General features: G+C 42.1%; 2 protein-coding genes across 5 annotated transcripts in view; both read right to left on the reverse strand.

The window, feature by feature from the left end:
• Positions 1-9,886, reverse strand: part of GRHL1 (grainyhead like transcription factor 1) — a 50,773-nt gene extending 40,887 nt beyond the window's left edge. The window contains exons 1-4 of one of the 4 annotated variants that reach the window (XM_088796303.1): positions 9,749-9,886; positions 5,578-5,764; positions 2,857-2,927; positions 597-987 (exon numbers count right to left, since the gene is read on the reverse strand). In XM_088796303.1, the coding sequence (XP_088652429.1) occupies positions 597-987; positions 2,857-2,927; positions 5,578-5,643 (528 nt within the window). In that variant the 5' untranslated portion in view covers positions 5,644-5,764; positions 9,749-9,886. Of the gene's footprint in view, positions 1-596; positions 988-2,856; positions 2,928-5,577; positions 5,765-8,408; positions 8,734-8,927; positions 9,120-9,748 lie in introns of those variants that run through there. The other 3 variants (XM_074331680.2, XM_074331679.2, XM_088796302.1) reach the window with 3 other exon arrangements.
• A 12,976-nt stretch (positions 9,887-22,862) lies between these two features.
• The window catches only part of TAF1B (TATA-box binding protein associated factor, RNA polymerase I subunit B), a 69,332-nt gene continuing 65,658 nt past the window's right edge, over positions 22,863-26,536 (reverse strand). Inside the window, exon 15 of the mRNA XM_019755962.3 lies at positions 22,863-26,402. Within this exon, the coding sequence (XP_019611521.3) occupies positions 26,201-26,402 (202 nt within the window). The 3' untranslated portion in view covers positions 22,863-26,200. The remainder of the gene's footprint in view (positions 26,403-26,536) is intronic.

Here is a 26,536-nt window from a genome sequence, read left to right on the forward strand (position 1 = left end):
ATGATAATCATTTTATAATAAGACCAGTTGCAGGGAGCTTGTTTTGGTCTATGTAGGACAAAAGCTGAAACAGACTGTGGATACTGTGTTTCTCTGAAAATAAGACCTAGCCGGACAATCAGCTCTAATCTGTCTTTTGGAACAAAAATTTTTGCTCCTTATAATAAAATAAGACCGTGTCTTATATAAGACTATAATATAAGACTGGGTCTTATATTAATTTTTGCTCCAAAAGACACATTAGAGCTGATTGTTTGGCTAGGTCTTATTTTCGGGGAAACGGTGTATCTGTTGTCGATGGAAAATTATGTATGGGGTTCTCCTTCTCCTCCAGCAAATCACATAGCTGAAATCATAATCGTTAACTCAGCTGCTGGTAAGATTAGCCATGTGCTCTTGATAATAATTTCTGGTTTTATGGGTTTAGTTTACAAATTATACCCATAGGCCTTTTCTCTGGGGGGAAAAAAAATCACTTTTGTTCCTAATCCATTCATTTCAGGCTGAGTTTCAGGCTTACATAACAAGGAAGAGGTGGAACCCAATACTTATACAAACACACAGCAATCTTAGGAAGATGCTTTTGTTTCCTGTACCTCCTGAACGCCTTCCTTGAAGGTCTCTGAGAAGGTAGAGTCTGGAGTTCGCCTTTGAGCATTTGGGGGTTGAGCACCAGAGCTGAACTGGTCAGTATTAAGGTTCCGGTCGAAAACCACCACCCGCTCAGTGGGCTCAGGATGATACACTGCTGGGGGGATTCCTGCAGCAAAACTGTGGGGCTGGGTTTCTGTCTTGATGGAGTGGGTAGGCATCGTTGCTATGGAGACAGTGACTGTTGTATCAGGAACTGTTAGATGGCCTCTCTTATCAATGCCCAGTTGGTTGCCATGGGGCAGGAGAATGTTAAATGGCACATTTTTCAGAACTTGCACTCTGTTCTCTCCAGCAGAAATGAGGGGCTGCTCAGTCACATTTGGTATGCTGTTTCTTTAAGAAAAACAAAACAAAACTGTGTTTTCAAACTCAATGCTGACACAGTTCTTTGACAGTTTTTATTTTCCTAATGGCACTGGACTCTTGGGTCCTGCGCAATAATAATACACTTGGTAGAAACCAAATAAACAGAAAATGGCACAACCCATTACTAGAGAAAGAAAAGACTTCATAGTTAATAGATAAGTCAAGTCCAAAAGCCATAAGTAAAATTTCATTTGAATACTGAGAACTCAGAGCTCTCCTCTATTACACTTTATTGTCAATAATCCTAATAAAATTATCATATTTTACTAGAACCCAGAAGCTACAAACGTGGTTAGCTGGAGCAGTCTAGGATGATAGTTCAAGCACAGACTCTAAAGTCAGACTGTCTCGGTTCCAATTCTATGTGATCTTGAGCAAGTTACTTCATCTCTTAGTAACTACATGCTCATCTATAAAATGGGGACAATAATGGTATCTATTGTCACGAGGTTGTGATGAAGATAAGATGAGATGATACACTGCAATGTGTGCAATAATGCCTGGCACACAAGAGTTCAAGAAATATGAGCTATTATTACTTGGCCACCACTTTTCCTAGTACTTATTTGGCTTTCTCTTTTACCAAAAGAAAATCTATGATTACATTGTACCAGTAGATACTCTGCATAAAATTAGTTTTGGTTTAATGAATACCCTGGGCAGTGTAAGATGATTTCTAGTCTAGGGCAAAATTAATGAATTTCCAAAGCCCCTTCAAATCATACAGGCTGACACCTTTAAGAAAAAAAGCAATTTGACAATTTTATACATTTCAAGATAAATAAAATGTCCAAACCTTGAACTATAAATTCACCCCCAGGAATTTGTCGTAAGGAAAAAACTATCTAGAAAGTTGTTCATTAAAGCTTTACAACAGTAAAACATTAGACACAGCCTTACTCTTAAGGATAGTTACGTTTTGCTTTAAAATACTCCAGCAAAAGTAAATTTAAAAATTAATTAATTAATTTAAAAGTTAGAGAAGAAGAAGGGTAAATCAAACAGGAGGAATTCATGTTGATAACTGCTGGAGCTAGTAATGATTGGTGTGGGCTTATACTATTTCTCTACTTTTGTTATGTTTGAAAATGCCCATAATAAAAAAATAGAAAATAAAGGCCATAAGGCCTTTGCCAAAGGGTAATTATGAAGATTAAAACAGCAACATGGAAAATATTCATCAAACATACTAAATAGGAGTAACCTTACTACCAAATCCTATCCATGAATACAACCACAACCACAACCACATAAAACGTGCATGCACACCCCAAGAGTAAAGAAATACATCGTCAGGATAGTGGGATTGTGAGTAATCATTCTTTCTTTAAAAATGTTGTATTCTTTTATTACTAGTAGAACACAGGGTGATTTAAAAGGTATATTTAATTTTTTTCATGGCTCTAAAGTCAAGCATTTCAAAAATAACTTCAACAGGAGTTTGGAATACAGTTAAACGTACTTTAGTAAGTTTTGCTTAGGCAGTTATTCAAGATCATTGGTACTTAATGTTTTTTAATAGACACCCACCACTGCCACATCCTTCTTAAGAGAACATCAAAGACAAATCAGCAAACACTATGTTATTACTAAAAACATCCCTTTGGAGGAGGAGAAAGTTAATGCTTTGTTTTCTAGAAAAGGCAACTACATCTAAAAAACTGGTAACTTCTCAGAGTAATAGAATCATAATTAGTAAGAGGAAATGTGAATTAAGACTCCAACTTATCTATCTCTTCCACTAGTGCTTGTTCGTTTAAATAAACGCTCATCTTATTTTCACAGAAACCTGGCATTTTTTAAGAGCACTGTTTTATGCTCTGTGTTAGACATTACCTTTTGCTGTGATCTGCCTCTGGATGCTCAACATCTGCCTTTGCTGTTGATGATCTTCTCTCTCTTGGAACCTTAGATATTAACACACATGATGACAACTTAGTCCTTACTTAGTGAAGTACAGATACAGCCTTTTATTTTTCAGTAAGTTCAACCATTCATATGTCTACTGAATGCCTACGAAACACCAGGCTCTGGGAGAACACAATGAATACGACAGTGTCTGCCCTCAATCTGGTCACGAGGTTGATATGTAAAAACCAATTACAGTAGTACCTCGGTTTTCGAACATCTCCATTGACGAACACTTTGGTTTACGAACACCGGAAACCTGGAAATAAATGCTTCGGTTTTCGAACACGCCTCGTAAGTCGAACATATCATGCGGCTTCCACTGAGTGGAAGATCCTGAGGCCTAGCTGTGGGCTGTTTTCAAACATTTCAGAACTCCAACGGTCTTCTGGATTACATTCGAAAACTGAGGTACTACTGTATTTACTACCAAATAAACTCCGGGCATCACAAATTTATTTTGTCATTGAGTTTGGGTTTCATCTCTTAAAAAAAAAACCTCCAGTGGTTTTATCCATTTATCTAAATAATATAATAAACTACTGAGAACACAACTGGGCTCTTCAAACTTTCTTGCTGCTCTTTTCTGCTACCGTTCCTTGTAGATCAAATGCAAAATGAAAAGGATCAGCCGTGTTACCAGTGTATTCCCAAGATCCAAACGCTGGTTTCAAATGATAATTTTCTTTAGCTATTTTGGAATTCATACTGTCCATTATCGAAAGGCCAAACTGAATTCAGTTTGTTCTATTTCTTTTGAGTCTGCTCTTCCTTGCATTGAAGGTGAAAGCAGGCAAACATTAGTGGGTGTACTGTTGACATGAGCCCAACTGAGACTTATTCCCAACACGTACTCCAACATTTCTAAGATGTCTGAAACTGGTATTCAACGTGAATGTAGGAATTCTATTCCTACATTGTTTTACCCTTAAAGACAAAATAAATTCTAACATGTATTAACAATGTGCCCTTCAAGCTTTAACAAAGTTACGTAAAACTGACTGATGGTTACATCCAAAGAACTAAAACAAATAAAACAGTTCATTAAGAAAAATAATAATAACCCTACACCTACCAAAAGAAGCTTGACATAGATTGTCACCATTAATGGACAAACATGAGGATTTATCTCATCCTAAGATGTATAATACCCTAAGGACCCTTTATTTAAAACACACATATACAGCCACTGCAATTCGTGTCATTCTGTCAGTCTCTCTGGCACTAAACTTGGTGGTTTTCTCCCATTCTCAAAAGTTTCAATTAAAAATATGTAATTTTAAACTTCATAGTACTTAGGAACTTACGGTTTTTACACTGATTGAGTCAATAAAACATTCCATAAACAGTACAGATATATAACAAATTCTACTATAAAGTAGAACCCTTCGTGGATACACTTCCCAGGCAAGGCTTTCTTCCTGCATCATTAGTTACTATACAAGTTTCCATTCAGATTCAAAGAAAAATATCCTTACCTCAGTCTCTCAAACACAACAAGCTGGACACATGAACTCATACCAGAAAACAATTAAATCTTTTGTTTCGGTCCCACCTTAATTTTGATAATCAAACTATCTTCTTTGTTTTTTTCCCTCTGCATTTCTTATATTCAGAAAAGAATAGTGTCAGAATGTAACAAAAAGCGGGCAATTGGTCAAGCTAAGTGAAAATACTCAGGATTTAATTATTCATTATTCTGTTATTTTAAGTTTTCTATAGGTTTGGAAGTTTAAAAACCATACGATGACAAAAAGAAACTATAATATGTAGCCCTCTGCACATTCTGCTCTTGGTCTGAAAGAATCCAGCAAGCAAAGCACATCCCACAGGCGATGGTATGGCATTACTGGAGGATGGCTTTGGCACAAACCAGACCAGGTCTGAAATCCGGCTGCAACACTTACTAGTTGTGTGACTTGAGAACTTGATTGTTCTCATCTGCAAACTAGGGATAATACCACATATTTTGCAGGGATCCTGGAAGCATCAGAAATAACACCCACACTGTTACCATGGCTAGCACAGTACAGGGACTCAGTAGGTGGTAGCTAGTATTATTAGGACAATGATGATACAGATCAGTGGTTTCATGTCCAGATAGGAACACCACATAAATCTCCAGGCAGAGAAGAGACTGTATTTAATTCTCATCCAGAAACAGGAAACAAAATATGCTCTGATCTTAGAACTAGAAAGTCAAAGACTAGAAAATAATGTTTTGTTTTGTTTTTCATGAATCCTATAATCAAATCAAATCAAAGGCTCTGTAATATCATTAAGGGAAAAGGAAATCACTCTGACTACAGAGGAATGAACCACTGTCCACTCTGATGGCACTAAGAACTACCTTTGGGAAAATATTCAATCTCAATAAGACACATCTACCATCTTCTTTTATGGTAGCTTTACCTGGCAGACAGAGCCAGAACAGCTGGCTACTTCACATGTTTTAAAAACAACTCTTTGATTCTATGATCGCAGACTTTCAGCTTTGAACCATAGTAATTCAAAGTACTCATTAAACTATTTATAGTCACTACAGAAGCAACTTGCATTATTCTCCCAGCAAATTACTGTTTTATATGCCGTTGAATCAAGTGCATCGTGGACTGTTGTTAAGGGTTTTTAAAGAGCAGGCCAACCTACCTTGTAATAGTCATAGAGCAAGCCCAGTGCAGCCGCGCTATCTTCATCTCCATTGATGCTCATCATCGCTTTGGTTGCTGCAGTGAGAGGGTTTTCCAGGAAGGATTTCCAGGCTTCATCCTCACTGGTATAGGAGCGCCGTTGTGGATAAAGTGTTTCATTCTGAAGAACCAACACTGGCCGTTTGCTGCAGAGAAATTAAAAAAATATATATATATATATATCACACTTTTCTACTGCAAGGCATCATAAGCTAATTTTTAAAGAACCAAACAACCAATTCACTGATATTCCCATAAAATAGTCCATTGTTTCATCAATGATCCTAGTAAAGCAAATTAAGACAAAACCAGAAGACAACCCACTGAAAAGCAAGCCAATGGGTCACCCAGCAAGATACAGGGTATTTAGGCAGCCAAGGAACCTACAGTTAACCTACACATGGTATGCAGCATATACTACTTGGGAGGAAAAAACAAAAACCAACACTCCAAAAAAATGCAGGCTATTCAAACACTGCACATAAACAAACATAAGGACAAACTAAGACAAAACAGAACATTTATTCTTTTAGACATATGCAATCAGGACTGTACCCTCTTCGAGACAGTATATATGGTTCAATTATCATGCTGCTACATGTTATTTCTCTCTTTCTCCTGCTGATGCCATGTCTTAAAAACTTTCCTACCTACAAACAAAGGGGAGTGGAGGAGGGGGTGGAATGAAAAAGGGATACTTCTTTAATCCTCCCGGGTATATGAGAAAGTTAGAATATTCTACTGATTACCAGCAGATTGAACATGGAATGTGGCCAAAGGGGACTGTAAATCAATAAGGAGGCATAATTTTCTTGCATGGGAGTTAACTGTTTATCTTAGAGATAAACACTTAAGAATCTACAACAATAAATGAAGCCACTGAGCAAAAAGATTTTTAAGAAAATAGGTGGGGAAATCTGTTTTTAAAAATCTTTACCAGTTTTCCACACTGGGCAAGAACTGTTTCATTTTAACACTGTAGTTTGATGGGAAAACTCCAGAAAATCAATGTAAATCTTAGTAAACTCTTATAGAAGATTTAATTTAAAAGATTAAAGCAAACACTATGATTCCAAAAACCTGAAATGTAAACAGTCTCTACAACTGTTCAGTTGGTACTATTTGATAAGTCAATAAAGAGAAAAAGTGGAACACTAACTCCAGCAAAATGAAGTGGGTTTGGTTGTTGTTTTTTTAAGGAAAAAAAATTTTAATGTTCAGAATCACTCTAAATTATCACTACTCTAACAAGCAAATTTAAGGATCAGTTCTCATTGCAACACACAAATGAAATATGTAAATGGCCTAAAGGTGACCTACCTACTCGAAAAGTGAATGTAGAAAGACTGATTATCTTTTCAAGTAATCAACAAAGGTTAGGATTTGGCAGTCACCCAGGCCCTTTAAAAACAGATACAGATTTAGAAAAAGGAGAACATCTTTGAAAAAGGGGGTGGGGAAGAATCCAATAACTTAATTTATCTCAGTCAAAATTAAGTCTTATTTCAAAGGCAATGTTTTTTACTCATGTCTAGGCATAAAGTCATAGGAGCTTATATTTGGTAGAAAAAAGTCTCAAGGTGGTGTCGTATTTTAACACAAAACAAACACAATGGGTTGTTCAAAGCAGACAGTTTGTTTAAAAATGAAGACTATTTACACAAATTAAAAAAAAAATACACAAAGGGGCATTCCCTATGTCACCAGGGGTAGAGCATAAGAGCTACCTTGGGGTGATTTACTGGTATACTGCTAAGCTATTATTAATAGTGTAATAGCTACTTCCAAAAGATTATGATAGTACTTGGCTCATTCAATTCCCATAACGCTAGTTTTTCAGCTTCCCTTCTTCTCCCACGCCTAGTCCAGATTTGTGGAAGCAGCAGAAAATAAAGTATTTTTTGCAAAAGGTTTTGTTTGTGATCACCCTGAAAGTGTCTTACATTTCCAAAGTGTGCCTGAAGCCAAAATTTTAGCTTTGGAAACTTGTCTTATCTAAACTGTACGAGAGAAATAAACATGAAACCAGCTGCTTTTCTTAGTCTACTTCCTCATATGACAGGCTGTTGCTAGTCCCTAAAGGCTCATCACTGCCTTGGGGGAATCTTAAAGCCCTCATCAATGATCTCTCAAAGACTTCCGAAATACTATATTTCAAGCGATAATTTAACTGCACATTATACAAAGATTAATCTATTTAAAATAGTCCATACATAATATGTAACCTTCTCATCCAGAAAGAGTACACTTAAAGAAAGGGATCCTTAGGAAATAATTGTAAAACTGGGAGGTATACCTTTCGCCTTGGATTTACTGACCTGAAATATACTGATTGGCTTGGTGCGATTTACTTTTTTTTTAAATAATTTCTTTTTTTATTTTGGAACAATTTTATATTTACATTAAAGTTGCAAAGCAAATACAGAAATATCCCTCACCCAGTGTCCTCTAATGTTAATGTCATATATTACCACCTTACATCTGTCAAAACATTTCTTTAATCACAAATTCCAAAAGGCACACATTAGCACAGTACTTTCAAGCTTATCACCCTAATTTCGAAGTTTCATCCTCTTGATATTTACTGAGTATTTTAAATTACAGTATATCTGTAATTACCATCAATGATGCAAGCGGCAAAATAACTCCTACAGCAATTTTCTCACTCTCACAACCAGCCAGGGGAAAGAAAATGCCAGAACACCGGAGCACTTCAACTTTTCCCTGAATTTCTCCTTTCGGGAGTTCTAGCAGTCCGGCCCAATGACACGGCTAGCGACAAGAGATTACCTGGAGACCTCTACCTTTCCAGCCGCGGGGCGCTTCCCCAAGAGCTCCATTGGCTCCACTGAGCAAGAGCGACCCGGGTAGGGGCCACGGGGCACATCCGCACGTTAGCGCCGCAGCCCGTGAGGCAAGGCGCCCCCGAATCTCCTTCCGCGCACCGGGGCCACCGGGACACCACAGAAGGGAGCGCGCCCGTGAGGTGGTCCTCCCGACGAGGACGCCGAGGCGGGGTGAAGGGCTCCTCTACGGAGTCCAACCCCAACACCAAGGGTCTCCACAGGGGTTTCGGTGAAACAAAGGCGGGGGGTGCTGAGGGGCAGAGGCTGCCGCAGAGTAGACGACAGGACCCGCGCCCCCCACCCGCCCTCGCCTCGCCCGGCCTCGGACCCCGGGAGCCCGGCCTCACACCCGCGCCCCCCGCCCGCCCTCGGCTGGCCCGGCCTCGCGGCAGGTGCGGCCGGCCCGGTGGGCAGCGGCCTCCCGGGGCCGCCCGGCCGAACTCGCGCGCCGGCACTCACTCACTTGTCGTACTCCTGTGTCATCGCGCTCGCTCGCCGCTGCCGGGCCGCAGAACTGGACTTTCGGGTTGGGACAGTACACCCGATCCGGGGGGAGGAGGCGGCGGCGACGGCGGCGGCGGCGGCGGCGGCTGCGGGTCCGGAGCAGCGGCCCCGACGGGTTGGGTTCGCTTTTCTCGCTCTGAGCCGGCTCCGCGCGGGCTGCGCGCACTGGGAGCCCGCACTCGGGCGCCCATTGGCTGGCGGCGCGCCGGCCCGGGGCGGGGCCTTGGGGCCGGGCGACCAGCGGTGCCATCTGATTGGCTGGCGCACAGGGCGCCGGGACGGGGGCGACGGGGCCGAGCGGCGCGGGTGGGGGTAGCCGCGTCTCTGTAGCCCTTCAGGCTGTAGTGACCTCCCTCGGGCTCCGACTCGTGGGGCCGCGCGGCCCCGGCGCGCACCTGCCGCCCCCCGATAGGCCTCCACGCGCCCACCCAAGGGCACCCAGGCGATGTGTCGCCGCTCGGTCGCGCCCTCGCTCGCCCACCTGCGGGACGGACAGTGACTTGGCTCCGTCTTCCTGGGCGCTGGAGCTCTTCCTTCGGCGCCCGCCCACCCACGCCCTGCGCTGCTCCAGCCGGGGAGGATTCTTACCGGCAGCCGCACCCCTCACGGGCGCCCCGCGTTTCCCTGCTCGGCCGCCTCATGCACCTTCCTCCCTGGGGTCTCTGAAGCGCCCCGCCCTCCTCATGTCCGCCCTCACCTCTCAGTCCGCGTCCACTTACTTAGGAGGCCTCTGGCTTCTACCCGAGAAAAATCAGATGTCTCCCTCCTCGCCTTACCCACCTCGGCTGTCCGGTTTTCCAACCTTCTGCTCATCCATCTCATACTGTCCGGTATGTGACAGTCACTGGACAACTGCTACAGTCTCCTAACCGATGTTTCCCGCCTAGGGTGAGGCCAGGGTGGGTACCTGCCGAGTGGTCGCATCAGCCTCGCCTGAGCCACCTTGTCCCAAGTGCCCCCCGCTCCCCTTCTTCTGGGCCCCACCTCACTGCTGGCCCCACCAGTCTCCCACTTCTAATCTCCACCTAGCCCTTGGCCTCAGAACCTCCGTCTGGGCTTCAACTCCCCCACCCTGCATTCCCGTCCCCTCCGGAGCTCCTTCCTCAATCTCGCTTAGCCACTCTGCTCCTTCCAGCGGTCCTATTGCAGTCCCACTGCTCTTAACCACCTCCCTTCCATTCGTTTCCACCTCTACCCCAGGCCCAAATTTTCCTTCCTGATCAGAAGCTTCCTTCTTATCCCGGGTCTGCTCATTCATTGAACAAATATTTACTGAAAGACCTATTATATCCTAGGCAGTGATCTAAATCTGGGGATAAGCCAGTGAACAGAAGGGACAAAATCTCTCCCTGCTTTCCTCCAGCATCCTACTTGGGTAACAGACCATAAAAATACAAGTCAATTACATGGTGTGTTAGAAAGTGGCAAGTTCTGTGGGAGAAAAATAAAGCAGAGCAGGCAGCTGGGGGGCATGGGGTGGAGCTGGGCTTAGAAGACTTGAGGAGGAAAGGCCTTCAAGGAGGTGGGGAGGAGTGGTCCAAGTAAAGGCACAGCTTTGCAGAAGGTGGGGACAGTGAACAGCAGGAGACCAGTATGGCTGGAGGGGACAGAGGAGGAGGACGGGGGACGTTTAGGCCTTTGGTTTTTACCAAGATGGGGAAGTATTGGAGGGTTTGGATTTGGGCAGTGACGTGATCTCACTCATGTCTTTACATAATCTGGCTGCTGAATGGTAGAGGGACAAAGGTGGGAGCAGGGAGACCAAGTAGACGCTAGTAGTGTGGCCTTGGGTGGTAGAGTGCAGTGGGGAGAAGTGGACAAATTCTGGATCTAGTCTGAAGGTAGGATCAGCAATATGTCCTGAAAGTTGGATATGGAGTATGAGGGGGGAAAAAAAGAGAGAGTCGAGGACAACTATTAATATAAGGTCTTCAGTTGAAAGCTGAAATGATCTATCATCATTGAGACTGCAGGTGTAGGACAGGGAGGTCAGGAGTCCCATGTGGGGCATACTCGTAAGTTCAAGATTTTTATTAGCGATCCAAGTGGATGTATCAGTAGACGTTGGACATGAGTCTAGAGTCCAGGGGAGAAGTCTGGGCTGAAGGACATGAGCACAGAGGTGGTATTGAAAGCCTGGAGATGGGATAAATCTCCATGGCAGTGAGGGAAGAAAGTATGGGACCAACACTTCCAACACAGAGAGAGTGGGAGAAGATCCAGCAGAGGAGACGGAAATGGAGGGGACAGTGGGAATCATCAATGTAGGAGAAAAATGGAATTGCAGAAGCTGAGAGAAGAAAGTGAGATAGGAGGAAGGCGTGGTCAGCAAGTCACATGTTGCCTGCTTCCAGGAGGTCAACAAAAACCAGGATTTCGCAAAATGATTTAACACTGTGGCCATCATTCAGCACCAGCTGTCCCTCGTCTACTTCTGCCAGCTTCCTGCTCCCTGTTCTCCAGGACTCTTGGGATCTAAATCAGCAACCAGACACTTTTCACTGTCCCATCCAGCCATTTCCAATTTCTATCCGTTAAGCCTGGGTACAATGCTGGAGCATGGAGCTTGTTCTTATTTCTTATTCACTGGTTTGCTGTTTAAATAAATTATATTTTTAAATGATCTAAGAAAAGTATTAAATAAATAATAGTATGGGTGGCCCACAGATATGGTGTAAATCATCTGAATTGTGCCACTGAAGTACAGTAGTACCTTGGTTTTCGAACGTCTCCAATGACAAACCTTTCAGTTTACGAACGCCGTAAATTTTATGGCTCTATGGTACCATTAGATAGTAAAATTCATGCTAAATTTGCAGTTTTAGGGGTTGATTTTAAAGGTCTGAAATGGATTGATCCATTTTGTATTACTTTCTTTGGGGAAACCATGCCTCGATTTTCTAATGTTTCAGAACTTGAATGGTCTTCTGGAATGGATTGCGTTCGAAAACTGAGGTACCACTGTAACTCAAGTTGGGAAACAATGTCCCCCCTCGCTTTTTCCCCTTCTTCCTGGAATCCATCTTTAAATGTGGTCAGAGTGACATTTCTAAAGCCCCATTTTAGATCATGTTACCCTACTACACTCAAGATCAAGTCCAAACTCCTTAGCAGGGCGGGTAAATGAATGGCTCCATCTGCTCTTCTGCAATTCTGCTCCTTCCCCAGGGCTGCTCTCCGATAAGAACCTCCTGCCCAGAGTTCCCTGCTCCTCCTCTTCCTGCTTGTCAAGTTCCATTCAACCTTCCAGACTCAGCCAGGATTCCCCATTCCTCCAGGTGGCCTCCCTGGCCCTCTAGGCTGGGCTACGTGTCGTGTGCACACCCACCGTACCTTCTGCATCACCCACTACCACGTTCTGTTGGTAATAACATGATTTTCAGTTTATGTCTATCTCCACCAGAGTGGAAACTTTTCAAGAGAGGGCAGGCAGGGTTTGTATTGTTGTCATTTGAAAGTCCCCGGCCTCCTGGTGTACACACAGAAAATACCCAGTAGGTGTTTATTGAGTGGGTACGTTCCTCTGTAGGCATCTGTTCTGCCTCTCAATCTCCTCCCTTCTGTACCCCGTCTGGGATTCATTTACATGATCTTCCTGCGCTAGAAGACGATGGGTCTCGGGCTGCAGTCCCAGTACCGGATACACAGTAGGCATAAAATACATATGGGGTGAACGAATAAATATCAAGCCATAAAAGCAAAAATAAGAGCAGTAAGGGCCCCAGGTTACTAGAACTTAGGTTCGGTCTATCTTGTAAATTTGAATGTAGGCTTATTTAGTTTGTCTCTAAGAGCTCCCTCAAACAGAAGTTAAAACCCATACCTATGAGCTGTTGGCAATACCTTATTTTGAATTTTCTTACTATTTTTTAAAATTATAAAAATAATACATGTTCATAGTATTTTTTTAAAAAAGCTAAACCAAAAGAGAGGGACAAGTAAACAAAAAAGGTAAAGACAAAAAAGAAAGAAAATTTAAAACATGCAGGGTTTAGAGTGGAGTACTCCCTTCTCCATCCCATCCTTCTCCCTAGCGATAACCACTGTTAACAATTTTTGTGTATCTTTTCAGTTATTTCCTATGTATCTGCCAATATACTTATGTTTTATTTTCTCACACAAATGGGACTCATATTGTACACATTCTCCTCAGGTTGCTTGCTTCCTACGTCCTAACTTCCTATATTTTAACATTTTCCATGTTAGCACAAATAAACCCAATGCACTTACAAATGGCTGCATATTATTTCTTCGTATTGATGTCTGATAACTAGACTCTATTGGTGAGTAATGAGGGTTTTTCTCCCCAATTTTCCACACTTACAAAAACCCTGCAATAAATATCCATCTATACACTTTGCACACTCGATCAAATACAGCCATAGGATAAATCCCTAGAATTGGAGTTGCTGTGAAAAAGGTACGCATAGTTTTGATTTTTAGAGATCTTACCAAATGGTTTTCCAAAAGGCTACCCCACTTAGACTCCTATCAATGGGCTATCGGACTGCCTAAAGGGCCATACCCTCATCAACCATGGGCATTATCTAACTTGGCTTTGCTAGTCTGTTAGATGCAAAATAGCATCTCATTGTTTTGGTTTGCATTTTAAAAAATTATGACTGAGGTTTAGCATCTTTTTATCTGTTTTGCAATAATTTTCTTAAGTTCAAGGATGAAGCCATGTTTTTTAAAGAGCAGGTGGGTCTTTGAGGTACCTTCCCAAATCACGGGCTTCAGAGTAGGGAATGAATTTTGGACACCTCCCCAGTAGTCCTAACACATGGTTCTAACAGACTTGTGGAAATAAAGAGGTGGGGTGAGTGAGATCTGGGTTCTAGCTCAAGTTCTACTGACCCAGAGGGTGACCTCAGTTGAGTCATTTCTCTCTGGGTCTCAGAAAAAGGAGGAGGTTGGATAGATAATCTGGTCCCTTTCATGTCCAATGTCCCATGGCTCTGAGAGTAGATCTGATCTTAGATCCCCACAGTTTATAGATCTGAATTCAAATCTCAGATCTGCCTCCTATTTTTACCTTCAGCAATCTACTTCTCTGCCAGTCCTCAGTTTTCTCATCTGTAAATGAGGGAAACAATATCAAATTTTGTGGACTTAAATATGATAATGGAGTTAAAGAATCTCACACAGTGCCTGGCACAAAGATACTTGATAGTTGGCCTCCACCTTAAGAGGGCAGGAACCCTGTCCAGTTCCTCCAAGCGCTTGCTGGTTGGCCATGCAACCTAATCCTCCCTCACCACACCAACCATTTGCAGGGCTCATCACATGCACGTAGGGGCCTCACTCTGATGACACAGCTTGTATTGAAGGGACATCTGAAGTAGTTGCGAGATAATGGCAGAACCTCCCTGCCTGACATCCAAGAGTCTGTCCCACCCAGCTCACCAGATCCATTGTGTCTCACGCTGTTTGCCAGTGAGATGGCAAGACTTCCACTATTGTGAGATGAAAGTCTTCCACTCTGGAGAAATGGGGTGTGGAAGGGAGAGTGTGGCATCCCCACCCTTGCCTCCGAGCTCTATGACTCAAGAAAGTTATATAACCTCTGAGCCTCAGTTTCCTCAACTGGGGAACATGGGATAATAATTCCTATCACCAAGGGTTTTGTTTATTTTGTTTTGTGAAGCGTGTCAGACCTATTGAAACTCAATAAACATTAAATATTCCACCTCCCCAGTTTTCCTCACTATATGATAAGCTGCTTAAGGGACAGAAACTATATTTCATATTAAAGAAAAAATCCTTCATTATCTAGCATAGGGATAAGCATATAATAGAGGATCAACACTTGTTATTCAGGGTGGTAAAGACGTTAACCTTCTTTTGGTAGTGTTCAGCGATCACATACCTGAACTCGTTTGATTCTTAAAACAACCCTTTGAGGTAGACAGGGATATGTTCATCTTGGCGATGGAGAAACGAGGTCCAGAGAGATCAAATGATGTATTCAAAGTCTCATGGCCAGTAAATTCAGGACTTGACCCAGACTCTTGTTTTCTGAATCCCACACTTTCCCTCCTAAGTGGTGGTACTGCTGATACGTATTTCTTACTGATATGCTGGGTTTAGCCGGTGGCCACCATGATACTTGAAATGTGGACACTTGAAATGTGGCAGAGCCATGGCTGGGGCTTCCTAGAGACATCTGGCTTGGAAGATGGCATTTGATTATTCTCTGAGTTGATTCTCACATGCAGAGAACACGTTGGCTCTCAGGATGCTCTTTCCATGTTTTGGTGTCCATGCACTGTTTTCAAATGTCTTTAGTGGCATTATTGTGAGTGTACTTGCTCAGGAAGGCCTTGCCCCTTCCCCACCGTGCTTGCCTGTTATGCCAGGATGACGGCAGTCTCAGGTGAGTCTTGTCGAACAACTGGGATGTGATCCAGGCTCACTCCGTTTGTGAATGGAGGCAGAAGCTATGTCGAGTTGGGTGTCACCCGCTTGCTGGCAACAAGATATCTCACATTCTTTTCCTATGGCTTCACTGTCGATCGATCTTTCCAGTGAAGGTTCAGCAGTTGTAACACAGTTGCCAGAAGGCTCCGGACTGAGGAACACTGGCCTTAACCTCTAGTAAACTTCTCTTGCCTGTGACAAATTGGGGGGTGGGTATTATGCTTACTGCCCTTTTTTTTTTTTAATTAAATTTGTTGGGGTGACATTGTTTAGTAAAATTATATAGGTTTCAAGTGTACAATTCTATAATACATTATCTATATATTGCATTGTGGGTTCACCACCCGGAGTCAAAATACCCCAGATGGGAGCTGGGAGGCCAGGGCTCTGTTTGCTGGCTCCTATTTGCGTATTTTACTCTTTGAAGAAAATGTTACTAGTGGTAAAACATTTTCATTACACAACAATGTCCATATTAAACTGTTGAGATGCTATCCTCATTTTGTAGGTAGCCAGCAAAGAGAGGGATTACGTCACTTGCCCCAAACTGACATTTTATTACACGAGTCGTATAACGAGTCGTACAATCCTTCCCCAGATGAGAGTTTCTTTTATTTGAAATTCGAGTATTTTTTGACTCACTTTTGTATATGTTTTCTAAACTATGAGACTATCAATTCCAGCCTCTGGAATTTTGAGTTATTCCTGTTGGTGGTTATGGGGAAGGGAAAAACTAGTGGTTGGGGAAAAAAAAAAAAAGGAGGGAAAAATCAGGAGAATTTTGTGACAGCATCAAGAGAGAGAGAAGAAATGGAATCAGCTTTTCCACTTGTGGGTTTGCTTCTCATGGAGGGGGGCAGGGGGGACTGGTATGTGTTTGGTCTGAAGTGATCCCGAGCCCATATTACTTGGGTATCAGGAGGTTGTCGCGTATCACTTACTTTGGTGTCCTTGCTTTGGTGTCCTTCAGCCCTTTTACTGAAAGCTCCCCAAGGCATCACAAAACTCCAAGCAGGCCACACGGCGGGGACAATAACTCCACTAGCCAATGGGGACACTAACTCTGAGACAGGAAGTCTGAGGATTTTAACATGTAGATGAAGGATCAGGCAAAGCACAAAAAATACTTAGTAGGTATGTGGTCCTTCACAAGCAAAACAAATGGACAGGCATCTCCCTGAAAATGCATGGAAGAGCGGTCCTGCAAAGTTTCTGATGAGCCATTGGGGGTAGGTGGAATTCCTTGTACAGACTCCATTGTTACAGATTACATGTGTAAAATGTCCTAGATACGCTTCTTTGGCGTGTTGCCCATATTGTTTTTGTGAACTCTATTTTTCACATAAGGTCTCATGTTTCTTAATCTCAAAATCTCGCACCAGCCCTCAGGTACATATGTACATAACTAAATGTGGTCCAGCACTCAGGTTGCTCCATCTGGAGACCGGTCACATCAGCACAAATGCTGTCAGTGCCCCATGGGGGTGTATGCTATATGCTTTGGGAATGGTGGATTCTGCCTGGGGGAGCTGAGGTGGGGAAAGTGGAGCCGGCATTGGAACAGGGTCACAAAGGAAGAATACGGGCTCTCTTGAGAAGAGGGAGGACATTTCTGACAGAATACAGCAGGGACAAAGGCCCTGAGGTGGGAGATGTCCTGGCTTGCTTGGGAGCCCCTTGACTGAGATGGAGGGAGCAGGGGTGGGGCAGGTGACAGGAAAAGTTGTGTAGGAGCCACACCCCAGTGGACCTCCACTGCCAAGCCATCGCTGTGGGCAGCAAGGAGCCATCGAAGGATTTTGAGTCTCACAGCGTTCTTACATCTATTTTTGGAAAACAACTGGCAGAGGAATGACAAATGTTTGGAACGGAGAGAGATTTTGCAACCCACCAGGAAGGAGATGATGAGGGCCTGAGCTGAAGTGACTATGTCTCCAGAGAATTGGAGACCAATTGGAGACCAGCCAAAGAGGTACCTGGTGGGGGAACTGTCAGGGTGAGTGACGGATGAGATGTTGGGGGTGACAGATAGGGAGGGGTTGGCGATTTATAGCTTGGGTGATTAGGTGAATGGTGCTGTAATGAGAGACAGGGAGCATAGAGGACAAACAGGTTTGGGGTGCAGGTTTGGAAGGGGGTGGGTGAGGATATGCTCCAGTCATAAAAGCTAATGTTTTCGTCTTTGCAGTAGCACGGGGGTTCTTAAGTTCCAAACCGACATCACCAGGGGTTAAGGTCTTTGAGAGGCTGGAAGCTGCTGAAAAGTACAGATGCTGGAGCTACACTGCCTGGGATCAGAAGGTCTCAGTGTTCTTATTTGTAAAATAACACAGGACCACATCCTAGGATCATTTAGAGGATTAACAGAGGCGATGTAGGCATATGTTAAATGCTCATAACAGTGTCTGGCACATTCTAAGCACTGTATATAGACTGTGTTTCCCTGAAAATAACCTAACCAGGAAATAAGCCCTAGCATGATTTTTCAGGATGACATCACCTGAATATAAGCCCTAATGCGTCATTTGGAGCAAAACTTAATAGAAGATCCGGTCTTATTTTCAGGGAAACACGGTATTTGGGAAGGCCACGGATACACCATGGGCAAAAGTCATGCCCATCTTTCCCCCTTGTTTCAAAAATACTTCAATTTGATCTAAAAACCAACATTTGGAAGACAGACACCTGAGTTCATTCGTGAAATACTGAACCTTGCACTGTTATAACTGACCAGACAGTAGGAAGCTTTTTGTAATTTTCCCCTTTTTTATCATCTTTACTTTCGTCAGAGACATTTATTAAACATCTATTAGATGGAGGGTTCTATAGGGAGCCATGAGAAACGGCTGCAGTCTCAAAGGCTTAGCAAAGCTAGGAAACAGGACACAAGCATAGGCTGTCCATATGAAATGCCCAAACAAGGGCGTACTGAGGAATTGAAAGGCAGGGAGAAGCCTGGGCAGCCCCACCTCTGTGCATCGGGTGGGTGTGGGGTGCTGGGTGATAAAGGGCAGGCTCTGAGGCCACCCCACCACTCTGATCCTCCGGCCTTGTGGAGGAGGAGCTGGCATGGGAGCCCCGGGTAGAGCTAAGAAGCATCACCCTGATTCAGAGGCAGGTCCCTGGGCTGCACTTGGAGAAACTGGGCAGAGAGTGAGGAGTGGAGCAGGGCGGACCTGCAAACTGTGTTTTGGCAGGACTGAGAGCAGCCCAAGGGCCCCAGCTGGGGGAGCGCCTAGGAAACAAGGGACTCTAAGCAGAGACCTTCCCAGGGAGACTTTTATTCTGGTGTGAATTTCTAAGGCAAGAAAGGTAAAAATAAGTAAAGGTGTTTTATAATAGTTTCTTGACCTCTAACATGGTAAAGAACACATTTGTCCTACTTTTCACCTTGGGAGTTTTAAAATTCATAGACCACCTTTTCATTGGGGGTAATGTTTAACTTCATCACTTCATCTGACTTAACGTGGACAACAACGGTGACAAAAGGTATTATATTTAAGTGAGATTTTTAACTTAAAAATTCCTTTGGGAATATCTGTGAGTCAGCCAGTTCAACCCAAATATCCATCAAACATGCACTAACTGTTCCAGAAGGAAATAATTGTTGCAGAAGGGCAAAAGGCCAAGTGAGCTGAAATACCAGGTTCTTAATTTATAAAGTCAATAAAAGAACTCCTTTGTAAGCTCTTCTTAAGCCGTAGCGAATTATCAGGCAAGTCTGGCACTAAAATCACTTTATGCTTAAATACTTCACAAGCGCACAAAACACGGGAAACATAAACTAAGAGCTTCTTGAAAACATTTTGTGAGAGAACTTAATACTGTGTGAATTTACTCAGTTTTCAAGAACGCAGTGGCATTTTAAATGTACAAGTTATCGTCTCCATACTCAAGATAAAAATACATACTTTTAACTGTCTGCAATGTCCACAGAACTTTTACAGCAGCTACACTTTTGAAATTCAAGTCATGGTTTTCCTTAAGACTCAGTGTCCTTCTCTTCTTTGAAGCAATACATCTTTTTCTGTAAATATAGGGTTGGGTTAATACCGATTTTTTTTTTCTAGGTGGCTTTGTGCCAATGGAGGAAAAAAACCCCAAAGAGATAACAAAGAACTATAGATACGCCCCCAGCCCAGGGCTCTCCTCCTTCCTTTGGGCGTTAGAAGGCTCCATTCCTGAAGTTGCAATGACAGGCCTGCTGTGTCCCCTTGGGTGAGATAACGCACCCCGTGGCTCATAGCCCTTAACCATCATTACATCCCCATAATAATGTTGATTGACCTGATGGGAGAGGAGCCAAAGCTCGCAGGTAGAAGACACTCCCTTTGCTTTTAAGTCTAACACAGAATCTCAAACTGCCTAAAGAAAACTGCATTTTTTTTGTGAAGGATTAAAAGAGAAAAAAAAAAAAAAACTATGTTCAAAATGTATGAGATATGTCTGTAGATTATGAAATACTTAGGCCAATGTTCTGTATTCTCGTGGGAAAAGACTTGCATGGTATATTCATTGATTTAATTTTTTTAATTTTAGAAATTTAAAACGTTTTTGTTTTAATCTACTGTGACCACATCTTTAATTACTACACTTGTAGATAGATTAAATGGGAAAACACGTAAAATATTTTATACAAGATACCGTGTTTCTGCAAAAATAAGACCTAGCCAGACAATCAGCACTAATGTGTCTTTTGGAGCAAAACTTAATATAACACCCAGTCTTATTTTACTATAACATAAGACCAGGTCCTATATAATATAATAATAATGTAAGACCTGGTCTTATATTAATTTTTGCTCCAAAAGACGCATTAGAGTTGATTGTCTGGCTAGGTTTTATTTTTGGGGAAACACAGTAGGTGCTTAATAAATGTTTCACCTGTGTTTTCTATGATGTTTTTGAAGACAAATAAAACATAAAACTTAACTCAATTTCAGCACATATATGCTATATTTACATGGCTATGAGGTTTTACTAATTATTGAGACAAAAAAAAAATTGAAAGTATTTTTTCCAGAAGTATCTGCTACATTCTATTTTCAGCCCTGAGAAGTATCTGATTTCACACTATTACAATAGTTACTGGATCTGAGATTATGTGAAATCTCACTTGGTTTTATTTCCCTTTAGGGTGGTCACCTGGATAGTAAAATTATGTTTCTGCAGCGGTATGGAACTTAATTTAAAAAAAATAAGATTTGCTCATAAAAAGAGATTCCACCCAAATCAACAAATATCTCGAGACACTCTAAGTGGCAAACTTCCCCTGAAAGGAGACTAAACATTTGATCCCTGCCCCCGACAGGACGCTTCCCTGGGCACCCAGCTCCCTGAGGTTCCCTGAGCCTGCCAGTGGCGTCCATCTCTCCCTCTTCCATGCTCCCACTGAGCTCTGTTCGTACATCTATTATGGCACAGCCTGCTTCTGCTTTATTTCACAATTGTGTACCTCCGCAGCTTAGAAATAGCTGAGGCAGACATAGGGCTTGTGGAGATCACCTGCAGAGTGCCCTGTGACAATACAGGGTGACTGCAGCAGAGGAGAAATGGCGGTCCAGCCTACTAAGGCACCCCTGAGGGTGGAGGGGCTCTAGAAGCACCTTCATGCTCCCAGTGAGGATACGGAAGGCAGCTGGTGGAACTCAGCATCTGCAGCCTTGTGGACCGCCAGACAGACCTGAGGGCACAGGATGCTGAGAGGAGCGATCAGCAGGGGGTTCCCCTGACCAGGCTCTGCTGTGGGGGCCCTATTGCCCCTTGGCCAGCACCAGTACATCAGAGACTGCCAAGGACCAGAGGACACATGTAGAGCAGGGTCTCTTCTGCCATCTCACCCTTGAACCCAGAGGCCATCTGAGGAAGGAGACAGAAGTAAAAACAGCCCTAATAGGGATCTGAACTTGAACTTTACTAAATATCTATTCCAAAGGGACTGTTTTAACCCCAAAGAGACTAAGATATCTTTAATCGGTAAGATTAAAGGTTCAAGGTGGTATTTCTCACTCTTTGCTGCCCTCCCAGCAGAATAAAGGCTTGGGAAAAGTAGATAATAAAGTCAAATGGCATTGTTTTTGTATGTTGCATGTAGTGAAATAAATTTTGACTCTGCTAATGTTGTAAGTTCCTTGAGAGCAAAGACTGTTGAAGTCTCTGGAGAGACAGTGTATTGCAATAGTTTATTCCAGATTAATTGTGAGACTTCGGGCAAGTTACTCATCCCCTCTGTGTCTCAGGCTCCCGATCTGTAAAATGAGAACAACAGTACATACACCACATGGGTTTTGTGAGCATAAAATTAATATCTTATTTATTAATTCAATTCAGTTAATATATATGAAAAAACATATTAAGCACTTAGAAAAGTGGTACATAATAGACATTATGTAAGCATTTATTATTAGGTCTTATAAGACTAGAACAAATCTGGATGCTAACAGCTATAAAGTATCTAACATTAACAGATGTTAGGAATTGTTTTACCCATAATACTATAGCATCATATTTTACACAAATTAGATGTTAAGACTTTGAACTTGAGAGAAAAAACTACATATACACTGTTCATTGCTTATCAGCAGACAGTCCCCCCATCTTTCCTTGTTAACAGTACCCTAATTTTGCTCAAATATTAGACAAAGAGCCTCAATCCTGGGGAAGGTAGGAAAGCATTGTGATAATCTAAACCGATCATGGTAATCCTATTCCCTTTTGCTAGTTATTGGGCAAATGATGCAGTTCTGGCCAATGAATGTAAGCATTTTATATACCCTGCCAAATCCCTCTCCTGAGCAGAAGTGTTGCTGCTTGTTTCAATTGTTCCTTCATTTTTTATAGCTAAGTAGTATTCCATTGTATGGATATACCACATCCCTCAACTGTTGATGGCTACTTGGGTTGTTTTCTTTTTCTGGCTATTCCAAAAAAAGTTGCTGTGACTATTTATGTATACGTCTGTGTGAAAATATGCTTTGATTTTTCTTGGATAGACACCTAGTAGTGGAGTGACTGGAACATACGGTAGATATATTATTCACTTTTAAGAAACTACCAAACTGTTTTCTAAAACGGTTGTACTGTTTAATGTTCCCATCAGCAGTAGGAGCACGAGTTGCTCCAAATCCTTGCTAACACTATGGCCATTCTTCTAAAATTTCAGCCATTCTGGCGGGTGTGTGATAATATCTCCTAATGGCTTTTGGTGTTTTTTTTTTAAAGATTTTATTGGGGAAGGGGAACAGGACTTTATTGGGGAACAGTGTGTACTTTCAGGACTTTTTTCCAAGTCAAGTTGTTGTCCTTTCAGTCTTAGTTGAGGAGGGCACAACTCAGCTCCAGATCCAGTTGCCGTTGCTAGTTGCAGGGGGCGCAGCCCACCATCCCTTATGGGCATCGAACTGGCAACCTTGTAGTTGAGAGGACGCGCTCCAACCGACTGAGCCATCCGGGAGCTCAGTGGCAGCTCAGCTCAAGGTGCCGTGTTCAATCTTAGTTGCAGGGGGCGGAGCCCACCATTACTCGCGGAACTTGAGGAATTGAACTGGCAGCCTTGTGGTTGAGAGCCCACTGGCCCATGTGGGAATCGAACTGGCAGCCTTTGGAGTTAGAAGCACGGAGCTCCAACCGCCTGAGCCACCAGGCCGGCCCTCCTAATGGTTTTAACTTGAATTTTCCTGATTACTAATAATGTCAAGTACCTTTCATGTGCTTATCTGTTCTCTGTATATTTTCTTTGATGAAGTGTCTGTTCAAATTTTTTGCCCATTTTTATTTGGTATCTTTCTTACTATTGAGTTGTAAGAATTATTTTTGTAGATATAAATCCTTTGTCAGATATATGTTTTGCAAATATTTTTTCCCAGCTGGTGATTTGACTTTTCATTTTCATAAAAGTGTCTTTTGAAAAGCAAAGAAGAAATAGTTAACCTGAATAACCCTATATGCATTAAAGAAATTGAATTTGTTGTTGAAAACCTTCCCAATCCAGACCATATAAGCTTCATACTAAACATTTAAGGAATAACTACACAAATGCTCCTAGAAAATAAAAACAGGAGAGAAGGGAAAGCTTCACAACTCATTTTGAGATACAACTCATTCTGAGACGCCAGCATTACTCTGATACCAAAACCAGATAAATCACAGGAAAAGAAAGCTACACAACAACATTCCTTATGAACATGGAGGCAAAAATTCTTAACAAAATTTCAGCCAATCAAATTCAACAATATATTAAAAGAATAATAGACCATGACCAAGTGAGGTTTCTTCTAGGAATGCAAAGTTAGTTTAACATTTGAAACTCAACATAATTTACCATAGTAACTGGCTAAAAAGAAAAACCATTCCATCATCTCACAGATGCAAGAAAAGCATTTGAAAAAAAAACCCCAACATTAATTCCTGATTTAAAGAAGAAACTGCAAACAAGGATAGAAGGGAACTTACTCAGCCTCATAAAGAAAATCTGTGAAGACTTCTTTTCTAGCTACACTAACTCCTTAGGAGATCCCATCTAGTTTCAGAGTTTTTAAATATTATTTATATTCTGGTGAGTCCTACGTTTACATTGCCCCAGGCCTCTGAACTATGGATGTTTCCCTGCAACTGTCTATTTTGACATCTCTTCCACATCTAATAGGCATCTCAAACTCAATATGCCCGAAACAGAACTGATTTCGCAATCCCCACTCTTCTGAGAGTTCCCTGTGGTAGAAGACCTAAAATTAAGGCCCAACATTATGTGCTGCCTTGACAGCTGGTGAAACCAGAAGGGCCTCACATATCCTAACTACAAGTTCCCCTCCACTGCATTCCCATGAATCAAGTCCCCTAACCAAACACACCTTGTCAAGACGACCAGAAGCAGTTCCTGTCTATCCCTGAGTAGTGGGTTTGTTTCCTGCCAGTTCACAAAATTATTCTAACTAGCTAACGATACCCTCCTGCAGGAACTGGGGTCACCCATCCTCCTGATACTAGAAAGCCTGCCTCCCACAGTCCATTGTTCACTGCTCCCAAGTGTGTCTCCACTGGCCCTGTGTATGTGCGAGGATTAATAAGCTGCTGTTGTTGGTCTCATCTGTTCAGTATTGGCTGCCAAGTGTTCAGCCATCCCTACAACCCTGGGGTGGAAATAGCTTTCTTTACAAACAGGATGAATACAAAGGCAATTAAAGCAGCCCCATTGTGATAAATGGTACCTTACCTCAGTGGCTCAGGAAAAAAATATGGGCATTTTGATTTCTCACGCCCACAACCCACCCATCCCCAAACCCTTACTCATGCCACGCTTATTAAACTGTATGTGGGACTTCCCGACTTCACTTCCACTCCAGGCTGCAGTCCCAACCACCATCTCTAGCCTGAGCCAGTACCACACTCTCTAAGGTGGTCTCTCTGCATCTCTGCCCATTTCCCACTGCAGTCTGTTCACCACAGAGCAGTCTAAATGAGCCTCTTATGACGTAGGTTGGATTGCGTCATTCTTTTGCTCAGAATTTTCAAATGGCTTCCTGTGACAACTGGGATAAAGGTCAAAGCCCTTACCATGACCGTGAAGACGTCTTCCATCCCATCTGCTACCATCTCCCCTCCTGCCACAACACTCAGCCGCCCTAACAACTTGCGAATCCTGAACCCACCAAGCGCGATCCTGCCTCAGAGCCTTTGCATCTTTGCTTTGCCTGGAATGGCCTTCCTCGCGAAAGCTGCAGGGCTTGCTCCTTCGGTTGGTCTTGGCTCAATGTCCCCTCCCCAGAGAGCTCTTCCTCAATTACGTTTTATAAAATGGCCCACGCTACTACTCAGCTCCTACCTTGCTCTTTCTTCTTTGCCCCAGATATTATGCATCTGTTTACTGTCTGCCTCCACCCAATTAGAAGATCCTTAAAGGCAGGGATCTTGTTCAATGCTGTATTTCCGTGCCTAGAATGTGCCTGGAACACAGACGCTGCTCAGTAAGAATGTGTTGCATGAATAAACAAACAATAAAAATGCCCGATTTTTAATATCCTCACCAGGTATTAGAAGCCTTAATAATCTTTTCCAGTTTAATATCTGGAAAATAATATCTCTTTATTTTAGCTTGTATTTCTTTGAGTTAGGTTGAGTATACTATCCTGTTTTGGGGGCCTTTGTATTTTTCTCAAAATGCTATCCTTTCATATCTTTTGTTCAGTTTGTCTTTTTCCTATTGCTTTACAAGAGCTATTGATACGTTAAAGAAATTATTCCTTCATCCTTCATATGCTACAAATACCTTTTCCCAGTTTGTCATTTGCCTTTGACTTTGTGGTCACATTATCAATTTTCTCCTTTGGCTTCTGGTTTTGAGACATACTTAGGAAGTCCTTCTCCGCTCCAAGACCATCCAAGCATTCACACTTGTTTTCTTCTAATATTTTATGTATGTATATATAAATGATTATAATTTTTAGGTCTTTGATCCATCTCGGATTTACTCTGGGGCATAAAGAGTAAGGAAGTGACCTAGTTTAAAAAGCAAACTTAGCTCTAAAATACAATGAATACAAATTTCTGCATACCATTTATGTAACATTGTTGCTTTAATTTTCTTAAAAAAAAATTCATAATTTAAAAAACAAATTCAAAGCTCACTTGTTTTCCAATATACATTTTTATAAGCACAGTGATATATATATGTAAATATTTGTATGCACATCTATGTATGGATGGATATATATGCAAAAAATTCTGTTTTCCACAATTCTCTGGAATGTTATATTACATCTGACATTACTGTCACTATTAAAATATTTTCCCAAGAAAGTTTCTATTTTATTTTTGTCATTTTCTCACTTTCCTGGATCTTGAAGATTTCTTTTTCGTTTTACTGTATTTTGTTTTAAAAAGCCTCTTTTCGATTAAGCTCACTTCTTCATGGAGAAAGGAGGTCTTTATTCTTAGCAGGAAGGAGAAGAGATTTAGTATAAACTGATAACTCAGAGAGAAATTTGATTCTTCATAGGTTGTCACATGTTTACAATAGCTAGAAGGGGAAAAAAAAGGAAGACGTTAACTTTACATGGCCATTTAGAAATGGATGCATCTGTCCCTTGAACATCTCCCAAATAATTTAACATATATATGTTTAGGCTTAAAATAGTAATTTGAGCTGAAAGG

Source organism: Rhinolophus sinicus, chromosome 2, assembly GCF_057876585.1.
Source record: "Rhinolophus sinicus isolate RSI-liver-muscle chromosome 2, RSI-T2T, whole genome shotgun sequence".
NCBI classification, from domain to species: Eukaryota; Metazoa; Chordata; class Mammalia; order Chiroptera; family Rhinolophidae; genus Rhinolophus; species Rhinolophus sinicus.